This window comes from Carassius gibelio, chromosome A5 (assembly GCF_023724105.1).
Source record: "Carassius gibelio isolate Cgi1373 ecotype wild population from Czech Republic chromosome A5, carGib1.2-hapl.c, whole genome shotgun sequence".
NCBI lineage: Eukaryota > Metazoa > Chordata > Actinopteri > Cypriniformes > Cyprinidae > Carassius > Carassius gibelio.
Window position 1 is genome coordinate 31789053 of NC_068375.1, and position 12444 is coordinate 31801496.

At 37.9% G+C, this 12444-nt stretch overlaps 1 protein-coding gene across 1 annotated transcript in view; it reads right to left on the reverse strand.

Moving 5' to 3' along the window:
- Positions 1-11735, reverse strand: part of LOC128012920 (protein phosphatase Slingshot homolog 1) — a 33637-nt gene extending 21902 nt beyond the window's left edge. Inside the window, exons 1-2 of the mRNA XM_052595511.1 lie at positions 11370-11735; positions 6527-6564 (exon numbers count right to left, since the gene is read on the reverse strand). Of these exons, the coding sequence (XP_052451471.1) occupies positions 6527-6564; positions 11370-11450 (119 nt within the window). The 5' untranslated portion in view covers positions 11451-11735. The remainder of the gene's footprint in view (positions 1-6526; positions 6565-11369) is intronic.
- Positions 11736-12444: the final 709 nt, after the last annotated feature.

Here is a 12444-nt window from a genome sequence, read left to right on the forward strand (position 1 = left end):
CTTTTTTTTTTCTTTTAAGCTGTAGATGTGGAAAGTGCAGTTTGATGACAACATCGCATGTTGTTTACTTGATGTGCTTACGCGCCGATAGCTAAGTTAACAACACAGAGATATTTGAAGCAGTTTTACTCACCGCATGCGGTTCCAACACACGATCGTGACCCTTTTTCGTTGGGACTGCATTATCCTTAAGAAATAAGCGATGTGCAAATCCGGTGTCAAACTGGACCTTGCTGTAAAACAAGCATCTTCGAAATGCAGGGAACAAACACAAACACTTGCACAACTCCGTTGATGCTCTGTAAAAATAAACTCCATCCACTGGTCCCTTAATGCTGTTTCTCTTTTGGTAATCTGTGCAGGGTTGTCTTGCCCTAGCAACCAAAAACACACTTCTTTTGTTACATTTCGCGACGCTCTCGCTCTGATCAGTGAAGTGTGTTGTGCTCTCAGTGCTCTGCTATACAGGAGCGCGCGCTCTTCTTCTTCTCTAGTAAAGAGCGCGCGCTCTTTCGGCAGACGTGCGCTTAGGACCCATATAAGGAAATTCTGCTCCATCTAACGTCACACAGAGCCATACTCGAAAAAAACTTTCCGAAACTTGTGACAAACCGGAAGTAGTATTTTTGGAACAGAAATACTCCTTCAAACGCACAACTTAATTTTTTAAACTTTGTCCATGTTTAGCATGGGAATCCAACTCTTTAACAGTGTAAAAAACTCAGTATGCATGAAATAGCATTTCACCCCCCCTTTAATGTTCAAATTTAGAGCATCAAGATCAACTGATTATCATGTTGACATTTTAACTTGTATGTTTCCTAATGGATCAGAGACATTGACACACACACACACACACACACACACACACACCCTCTGATGCAACTACACCCAAACATAAAGACAGATTGCTGTGCTTGACTGCTCCTGCCTCGGAGTCTGATTTGTGAAATCACCAGCTGGCTCAATGCTGTGCCACCTGGTAGATTTCACAGGAAAAGTCTTTGACCGGTTCAGCTGGCATGCCTGAGTACATCATGCAAAGGGTAAGATTAGGGTTACAGCTATTAAAGGGGTCCCGTCTGTGATAAGGGTAAAATTTGGGGGGCTCTTCTGTTTAGCCTATTAATTCAGATACCACAAAAGGCATTTTTATCCAGTTATGCCTTTTTAAAAATGCTAGAAAGGATATATTACAGTAGGGCTGGGAAAATGAAAAAGTAATCCACAAGAAAAAGGATTGCTTGTGACTTGTGACAATATGAATATAAAATATTAAATAACAAATGTATCATGCAACTTTATATCAATATGACTAGACTGAATTAACTTATATTACTAGTGTACTTTACTGTAAAATAAAAATATAAATAAAAATAATAGATTTTATAGTAAAACTTTACTAATATTTATACATTTACATTTAGAATTTCAACAGATACTAAAAAAAAAAAAAAAAATGTGGGAGTACTTTAGTTTAACGCCCACTTTTAACGAGTTACGTATTAGCATGCATATTACTAATGTATTGGCTTTTTAGTAGTAGTAATAAAGCAAATATTAATGCCTTAATCTTCATGAGTATATTTTAGATTCTTTAATCCGACCACATGCCTAAATTTAACAACTACCTTACTAACTATTATTAGGCAGCAAATTGGGAGTTTATTGGGGCATAAGTCATAGTTAATAGTGAGAACTGGTCCCTTAACTAAAGTGTGACCAAATATTTCATATTGGACAGCAATTAATATGGTACCGATGAATTGTGCATCGCTAAAAGTAATCATTTTTACTAATCATGTACTGATCTAAAGTTAAATATATCTGGGTCACCATATAACCATAAAAACTGCAGTAAACACAAACAAAATGTATTCTCATTTGCATGCACATGCTATATATCTGCATTATAAATATTCAAAGTTCAGATATTCGGAGTTAAAACTAAACCATAAACTGCAAGTAACAGCATTGCAGCTTCTATCACAACACATATTTCCACAAGAGTTCAGGAAAATACAAGATAAGTCAGCGTTAGGTAAGATAAAAGGAATTTGTCGGGTTCAAACGGTCTTCTTACTAGCAATGGGTGTTACTTCAGGAATCAGTGAGCTCAGGCAGAAGGACAGGTCTTTACACGTGTGCATAAATGAATTACATGAAATACTGAGAGAGTGTCACGTTCTCATAATTGCACAACAATAAACAGAACAAGTCAAGGACCTCTTTAACATATAACAACTAGCAGTTTGTATCTTTAGAAAACTAGCTAGCTCGGACTCTTGTGAGTCAAACTACTAGCGTTTTGGTTCCTTCTAAGTTTTATCCTAAATCATCTAAAATGGCTGTTTGTGTTAAGAAGTGTTCTGTTTTGCTGATGCTGCTCTTCTTACATTGTTTAATTTAGCTTCATGCATCTGTTGCACTAGTGTCTTTGTGTTTTTCCACATTAAAAGAGGATTCGTTTCACATGAGCCTTTCCCAACATACACTACATTTCTGTCAGTTTTCTGAGCTCTAGATAGCTCCATGAATGCATAGAGTGGCCTCAAGATGTATTTAGTGAAAATCTGCTTATAATTTACTGACCCTTCTGCATCCAAGATGTAGATGAGTTTGTTTCTTCTTCGGAACAGATTTAGAGAACGTTACTTCGCTTGCTCACCAACGGATCCTCTGCAGTTAATGGGTGCCATCAGAATAAGAGTCCAAACAGCTGATAAAAACATCACAACAACCCACAAGTATTCCAAACAACTCCAGGCCATCAATTAATGACTTGTGAGGTGAAAAGTTGCACGTTTGTAAGCAACAACTCCATCATTAAGGCGTTTAACTTTAAACCGTCACTTCTGGCTGATTGTTAACTACAGATTGTCCGTTAAGGGTTACATGAATTGCAGGTAGACAATTAAAAAAATTATGATCTTTATATTTCATTTAATATTTTTTTATCTTTATTTTATTTTTTATTTTATTTATTATTATTATTATTATTAACTGTTTTCAATTTTAAGGCATTTATTTATTTGTATTAATTAATTTATGATTAGAACTACCTGCAGTTCCTTCATAAACCTCTAGGGGTTTGCAAACGCCAGTTTGGGAAACCTGGATTAAAAGGTCTCCTTCTTCGTGATCCCATGTTTTAAACTTTAGTTAGTGTGTAATGTTGTTGTTAGAGTATAAATAATATCTGTAAAATTCTAAAGCTCAAAGTTCAATGCCAAGCGAGATATTTTATTTAACAGAATTTGCCTACAAAAAACGACCTGTTTGGACTACATCCCTCTAGTTCCTGCAGTAATGTTGTCACTAAAACAGTTTTTTGACTAACCTCCGCCCGCATGAATTCACAAAAAGGGGGCGTGGCCTTGTTGCGCTCCGATGGAGAAGAAGGAAGAGGCTGCATTTGTGTTTGTTGCCATGTTGTCGAAACGCTGTTATTTTCATCTCGGAGTCCAATCACCTGTTTGGGCTTCCCAGGGACGTTGTACTTGGAGATTAATGGTTACAATTTATGTTTAACTCCTTTCCCGGAAAATTATAATCCACATGTAAAACTATGTCCAGCACATTTTGCTGAGGACAACTTCCTCAATCTCAATCAGTTTAATGCCAGATTCGCACAAAGATTATTCTTGAAAGATGGAGCAGTTCCTTCTCTGTCTGGAGAAGGCGTTGTTCATGGACCACAACAGGTAAGTGTATTTTATTATTTAAGTTGGTGCATTTAACAGTTTCTGTAACTTATTACACAAAGGGCAACGCTGTTTAGCTTTGTTAACTAGATGGTAGGGCTGTGCAAATGTAACGGACGCCAGCGAGTAGTGCTGTGCAGGTAAACCTCACTCCCCCATCTCAAGAGACGCACTAGCGACTGATTCCTGAAGCACTAGTGACTAAATGGCTACAGCTAGTGGCTGTAGCCATTTAGCCTCCTTGTTAGTGCGTCCGCCTCCCATGCCGGAAGACCCGGGTTCGAGCCCCGCTCGGAGCGAGTGCGAGGAGCGTCAGAGAGGACCCGGGTGAGAGGGGTTACACAAAAAAATCTAATGCGATTTTCATGCGCATCTCGTCGTCAATAAAAACGCTCCTGTGACTATAAAGACATCTCCATCACATGCTCCTGCCCACTTGCTTCTCACTTGCTACTCCAAAACTAGTCCAATCGCATTTGCAGGAGGGCAGCGTGCTGTAAGCTGCTGTCGAATCACAACACAGGAACCGCTGGCCCAATCAGAACCCGTTACGTATTGCTGAAGGAGGGACTTTATAGAACATAAATATCAAACCAAGTGATGCTAAACAAATGATACTAGAGCTTTTCTCAGAACAAACTTTTCAGAGTCACTTTTGCAATGACTTTTAATCAAGTGATCTCAAAGGGATTTTGCAATTCCTTGCATTTAAGTGTAGCTTAAGTGCTCACTACTTTTTGGGTTCACTGTATGTTCGCTCTACTTGGTATCTGAAAGATATTCTGTTCGTTTAAGAGGTTAAATGCTGAGGGACTAAAGTCTTATCTATGAATCACAGGAAGATACAGAAATCAGACACAGCCTCCATTGTGTCTGCAATCGCTAACACTGTAATCTCAGAGTCCTTTTCTCATATCCTGTTTTTACAAAAACACTAAGCACTGCCTTCTGGACCAATCATAGGGCAAACACTGCAAGTAAGTGACCGAGATGGACAGAAAGTACTAAAAGCACTTAAAAAGCACTGTGGGAACAACTGCTCTTTCGGATGACCTCATGTAGGTCACACACGCCACATGTGCTTACATCCAGCAGAAAACAGACAGATGGCATTAGGGGTTTCATTCAGGAGTACCTCCACTCCCTTTTCTAAGTTTGATCAAAATTAAAAACAATACATTTCCTTTTACTCTTCAACAACCATTCGTTATCTCTGTGTTCATATGTTCTGGGGATTGGTTTGTTTGAATGTGATTATTACAAGCCATTCATCTACAGATACTTTACTAAAAGTACTTTTACTGTTATTTAGACAAAAAAAAATGTAAATGTGGAACACAACCCGCTACTGATTCAACTGGTGTTGAATTAACAGTCAACACAAAAGTTATTTCCCGAGCAATGTGACCTTTTAGGATGTCATGTGACCTTTAAAATGACAAATCTTCCACTGTATACATCCTCTTACTTTAGTTCCTCAATCTGTACTGTACCTAAGAACTGTCTTCATGAGTGGTTATTTGACCTTGTTTGGCAAAAACCTAGATGGCAACACTGAAATACAAAACAAAAGTTTCACAAAGTACTGCCCATCAGTGAAAAACTTGTCTCTTAAGAACTTTTCTTCAATCCTCGTGGTGACCTAGATTCAAAGTTTGAAAGGACTGGGACATTAGTCCAATCCCAGCAGACACAAGACCTAGTTTAATATGTACTCTAAAAGATATGCTGAATGAAAATAAAATGCTGAATCTAAAAACAGTCTGGACTGACAACATGTCCTCTCTACTTCAAAAGCATCTGGCCTTACGAAACACTAAGGCTGTGACTTAAAATTTATATGGAGTATAAAGATTTTGCATTGATAATTGCTTCAATATATTTTTACATTTGTGCACTGATTCAGGTCATTTTCTATAGATCAATTAATAGTGTCATTTCTCCTCCACTAGCATCTCTAAACAACATAGAAAAGGTGATCTTCCATTAAAATTTCCATTGAGTGGTGCTAAAAGGAAACCTACCACCTACACTAAACAGTGTTAACAAAAGCCAACAGGAGATAAAAACACAATTGTTGAAGCAATCACGTAATTTTTGCTTGCTTACAAGTCTTTGAGCTCTTCCTTACAGGTGAACAAGTTTACTACATCCGAAAAGCCATGCAATGCAAATGCAAAAAAAGTATTTGTTATTCGATAATCTATATCCTGCATTTATGTGTGTGAAGAAACTAGTTTTTTATTTCAGCTAAAAAAAACTGCAGTGAATTGTATGTATTGGTAATTTTTTTGAGTTTTGCAGAAAGGTTGAAAAGTGAAAATCAGTCAGCTTGGCTCCTAAATGTATCATTTTATAAGCCAGTAGCACCTGGAGCCCTGCAGAAGATAGCTGGCAATATCCAACTCTACTAAACCCAAATTCATCCACCTGTCAGCTACAGTCATTGAATTACAAGGAACCAGATAGTTCTAATAAAACAAATATTCATTAGGAACGATATGGTGTCTGTATATAGTGGGGAAAGCCAGCAAGACATTCACCTCAAATTAAACCCACTTGAGGAACTGAAACTGTAATAAAAACCCACTACAGAGAAAGCAGTGATCAGACGCCTAGGCTCAGATATCTCTGATTATATGTGTTAGGAACCATCTCACAAACTACAGGGTGTGCTGAAGACTCCTCCCATCATGAAACTGACAGACTCTTCATCATCTGCTTCTGACAGATTTGACCTTGGGAAGAAACACACATACACACACACACACACACGCATGCACACAAATACAGAAAACTTGTATTTAAAAGCCAGTTGTCACCTCTGATTTAGCCGTCGCTCATCGTCACTTCCAAAGTCCTGGGAAAATAAAAAGGAAATGTGAGGGAAACAGAAGTTAGTCATCTAAAACAACAGATCACCATGACACGTCCACACTGTTTTATTTGAATTGTAGTGCCTCCAGGCTTAAGATAAAGAATAGAGCAGGATGTAGGATTTTCTGATGTAATAAATCTAATTATGTCTTCACGCATCTTCTACCTAAACCAAATGATGAGTTCTAAATTCAGCATCTGTTGTGAAAATGTCAGCAGAATTCTGGAATAAATAATGGAGGGGCCAGAATCCCTCAGGCCTCGGAACTTTTCCAAATTCCACAACCTCGCCCGACTCAAACCCAGCGCAACGAACAACAATCTGCCCTAAACATGATTCTTTCCCCCAACATGATCTCTCTCTCTCTCTCTCTGCTTAATGTGTAACCTTTAAGCACAATACAAGACCTATGTGTCCCAAATAAAAAAAAAGCTTTGATATATCACTATTCAAACCAGTGTAATATATGACAAAGAAGAAATGTTCTCTCAAAGCTGAAACATGAAGAATGGGGCTAAGATAAGGTTTCATTATAACAAAGAGTGCTTTTAAAATAGTTCTTTAGTATGTGAATGTGACGGCCCTGATTATTACGTTACTGATAGTGGTATATAGCACTGAATGAAGGCCAGGGAGTGTGCCATGGTCAGATGTGACAGATGCCTGAAGGCGAAGAAACCGTGTCAGGGAACTGGCTGAGCCAGGGTTTCTGTCACGTACCAAAATCTTTCCCTTCATGCAGAAGCTGGGCTAATAAAACTTTATAAGCAGGCCAGAATGAGGAGTGGAAACAATGAGGTTTGTAAACAGAAACAGAGGTTTTAAAAGCATGAGGCTTCTCTATGATTTATAATATACTTGATATAGACTGATAGCAATAGGCGAAAAGTGTAAAATAAGAGGGTGGAAGTCAATACTGGGCCAAGAAAAGATTTTTATAGATTTTATAGAGCACAGAAAACTCAAAGACTTTCTTGACGGTTGTCATTGCGTATCTCATTGCACAAGCCAATGATGTACTGTTGTCAATTTTTCCTCTTTATTTAATTTTCAAGATTATAAAAAAAAAAAACCTCAACTGGGATACTGAAGCATTCAATTTGTAAATATAATGACTCAACGTATTACTTAAACATCGGTTCTATTTGTGACTACATGATTAAAGGGATAGTTCACCCAAAAATGAAAATTCTGTCATTAATGACTCACTCTCATGTCATTCCAAACCTGTAAGACCTCCGTTCATCTTCGGAACACAGTTTAAGATATTTTAGATTTAGTCCGAGTGCTTTTTGACGCTGCTGACATGTTTTCTGGTTCGCCCAATAACAAAGATAACATGTCAGCAGCATCGTACGGCAACAGCATCACTGCAGTGTTGTGAACGTGCTCAAAACAGACACTGAAGAGAAGACAATGCTGAATAAAGGGGTTATTTTTGGACCAAAATGTATTTTCGATGCTTCAACAAATTCTAACTGATCCTCTGATGTCACATGGACTACTTTGATGATCTTTTTCTTACCTTTCTGGACATGGACAGTATACCGTACACACAGCTTCAATGGAGGGACTGAGATTTCTTGGACTAAATCTTAAATATCTTAAATTGTGTTCTGAAGATGAACGGAGGCCTTACGGGTTTGGAACAACATGAGGGTGAGTCATTAATGACAATTTTCATTTTGGAACTAAACCTTTAAGAATAGCACTGTGAACTGGATCAACAGATTAAACGCGAAGCTATTAAATTCCACGGTTTCAGAAAATTGGTAAAGCAAGAGTCATATATTTTTTTTTTTTGTCACAAATTTCCCTTCAGAATTAAAGGGAAGAAAGAATGTCATACAGTTTTGGAACGACATAAGGGCGAGTGAACAATGACAGCATTTTCATTTTTATGTGAACGAATACTTTAAGGAAGCAAAGAGGCTCAATTTTAGTTTCGTGTTAAATTTTACACAAAGCTTCTGTAGATTTTTACCTTTGAACCCTTAAAAACATTTACATCACTGTCTCTTGTTACCTCTCTACCCATCCTCTCTTTCAGTCTCTGCAGGAGATGACATCATTGCAGCTGCGTGTTTGAGGTTGTGATGTGAATTCTAAATAGTGCGTGTCCTCACTAGCGTAGCACATTATGCAATTATTCTTAAGGCCCTTTCACACCAAGAACAATAAAGATAATTATAACGATAAGAATCCACACCAACGTACGATAACATTGTTTATTTTAACCATGTGCTGCAGTTTTGTCATATGCCGCTTTAAATATTCAAGCTCTTTAAAGCAGGACGGATTCTGATCAGCCATCAATGGTTTTATCATTCATCAGCCGGAACAAAAATCGTTCTGCACGTGATTCCAATGTTAGCATTCTTCTGTGGCATTACCATTACAGCTGTGATGTGGATTCTGTTTTCTTTTAAATTGGGAATAATTTTTAGGACTATATCTTTACTGCTATTGTCAGTTATCATCCTTTGTGTGAACAGGAGTTTATATTTTACCACAATATAGATTTAAACGTTAAAGATCTAAAACTAATCGGTTCGTTTTTAATCCAACTATGAAGCAAAAGACAACATTTCCTAAAAGTTTCAAGAACATTGATAATCTGACCACGTTACTGTTAAAGAAACAAAATGTGATTTATAACCTGAACTGTGTGTATATGATAATAATAGTACTCAAATATCTAATATTCATGATGTGTCTGTTATTCTCACTGAATCCATCAGACCCCTGTTCTTTGTGCTCTTCCATTCAAATATGTAAAGCTTGCGCCCCCTACTGGGTAGAAATAGTCAAATGAATTTCTACGGCAACTATGATGTCAAACAAACTATTATGAAAGTGGGGTGCTTTCATGAAGGAAAGACAATTGAAACCTACAAGAAAATTACTTTTCACTTTTTAAACTCACCACCAGAGAATCACTAACCATGTAAAGCAATACAGCTCTACTAGTGAGTCTGGCTAAAAGGGTTTTGCTCCAAATTAAAAGGAAAAAACAGGAAACATTTCATCACATGAGAGGAGCTTAGCTGTGCCAGGGAAAAAAGACTTAGATTTAAATTTCTGTCAAGCACAAATGCAGGCCTCTTTAACTTTCACACAAAGAATGACAGCTCATGAAGAGTAAATTAAATTTTAAATGTTAATTAAATTATGGCATGTAATAACATGGCTAGGTGCATGTGTTAAAGCACAATTTTGGAACTATGGGGAGTAGGGAAGTCAATGATTAGTATTTCTGTTGCTGGTTTATTTGTATATAGGATAGCCCATGACTGAAAAGCACCCAACACTTTTTGACAGTTCCCCTTTTAAAACAGCTTGACCAAATGAATAGAAACACACAGTCCAACACAATATCAAGAGGTACATGCAAGCAAACTTCTCCCTGTTCTACTACTACATACAATGACAGGAACAACATTTCAATTATATTTTCAATATAAATAAGTATAAACACAAAAGTAGTTGCATACACATCTTGCCATTTAAAAGTTCACTCAGCAAGTTTCTGTTTAAGTGTAGCTGGTTCCTCCTATTCGTGATCCTACCAATAACAACTGTTACGTTGTGTCTGTATATAATATATAAACTGTTTGTTTTGTGTAGATGCACTTTTGTGTTTATTTTTTAATTTGTGGGAAAAAAAGTTGAACAACAGTTTGTAAATAAAGCTTCAAACTGTGTTGAACATTTTCAAGTTACGCTGTATATTCACAAACAGTAACAATACTATTCAGAACAGGATAGAGATAATGGAAAGAAGAGAACAAAGATAGATGAAAGGTCTCATCACAGCCCAAAAGAAAAAGGCTCATTTCTTATTATTAAGTGACTTTTAAGTTACATTTGAAATAAGACTTCTACAAACACTGATAATTTTTAAGAGAAATTTTAAAGAATTTGTTAACGTTTTAAAAGTCAATAAATAAATAAAATTCCTAATACAAAGAACATAATTTGTATTACTTTCATGGTTATGCTTTGCACAGCTGACGCACTCAGCTGCATGACAAGCCTGGTCACGTGATGTCAACATTGCAGCGATCATCAAAGGACATGTAACTCCATTTAAAATGAAACACTATTTTATGGACGGTTGATATGTCTTACGTTTTCATCTTCTGTAGGTGTACATAATTTTAATTTTGCATTTGATTTTACTTTTTTTCAAAAGTGTCATTCATTTATCTCTACAGTTTTAGTAAAACATACTGAGTGCACCTTTAAGGCTTTGACATGTTATTATGAATAATCCTTAGTTAAACCTGTATCTATACTAAACAAAACAGTGTGTTTGTGGTTTGTTCACTAAAACTAGACATATTATTTCACAATCGTTAAACCTCAAACTGTAGGACAGCTTGGAAACAAACCATTGGCTCAATAAAGTACAACAGCCCCTTTTCTCCTGTCAACAGGGTTCAAATTCAAAAGCATCACCCCTATCCCTGAACCATACATACTGTCTACCAGCAGAGATTAAGCATCATCACAAAACACACAAGATAAACAAGAATAACATAAGAACATAAATCAAGAATGATATTTATGCCATGTATTGTGCATAAAGCTCTCATAGGCGAATCATGTCATCTCACAACAGAAGACAGACGCAGTGACACAACCCTAATGGCATCCCGCTAGCTAGCTCTACAGCCTGAGCTGTATTAGCATTTGGCCTACGTGACTCATAATATGGGTCCTGTTGAGTTTTAATGAATCATTACATCATCACATCTCATCTCCGCGTGTTTATTTCCGCTTACCTCCCCCGCGTTGGTGGTGGCGGTGCTGGAAGTGGACGCGGCGCTGGGAGTGGGCGAGCGCTGCAGGGTTACCAGAGCCATGGATGGAAATCTCCGGGTAGCACAACGGCCAGTCTATCTGTCACAAGCTAAACAGACTAGCGGGATTTCCCCCTAGAAGCGGCGCCAGATACACGGGGATTGCGCTGCGACTCCACGCGCTCGCAGGGGCCGCTGTTAAAAGGCCATGGCTGAGCCGCTATTCGGCGTTTTTGTGTCGCTGATTCCGTTTTGACATGAAGCTGGATGGTGTTTTGGTGCTTCTCACTCACTCTCTCACTTTCACCCACTGCCGCATGTGGCTGAAACTCGGACCACTACTCCCTGCATTCACCTCATACAGCCTACAGGGCTGTTTCTGTAGTGAACGAATCGGTGTTTTTGAATGAATCTTTTAAGTGAACGATTCACTTCCATATTTTTCGGTCACCGAGTCCCTCCCTTTCAAAGCGCGTGACTGCTTTTCTACCTTCAAAGACTGACTATAGTATGCACCATAGCATTTGAGTATGGGCTTTGTATTTATTGTTAATGAATAAACACACCCTTCACTGAACGAGTCAGTGTTTTGAATCTGAACGAGGCACTTCGATGGATATTTGAATAAACTTGTAGTCTACTAGTATCTCTTGTGTGTGAAAAAGGAAGGATGTACTATAGGCTTCTACCGTTGTTGTTTTTATAACTTTCTTAAAATGAATGGATCTCCAACTGTGAAAAAAAACAAGTGTTTCTGGAGTATTTTTGATTTGTAGAGGTAGTGATTCAATAACTTGCAGTTATTCAATGCCAAAAAAAGACATTCACTTGTCACCACCTACTGTAATAACGATATGCCATGCCGGGCCACTGGACCAATCAAAACTAATGACCGGGGGGCAGGGTTTCATATTTTATTGAAGCATCCCTGGGCAAGTATAGGTCTCTCCCTGGGTGCCGCCATTGGCTAGCGGACCCCATAGACGGCGGACCCTCACCTGCTGTTAGCATTCCATTGACTCCCATTCATTTTGGCGTCACTTTGACAGGGAATAAC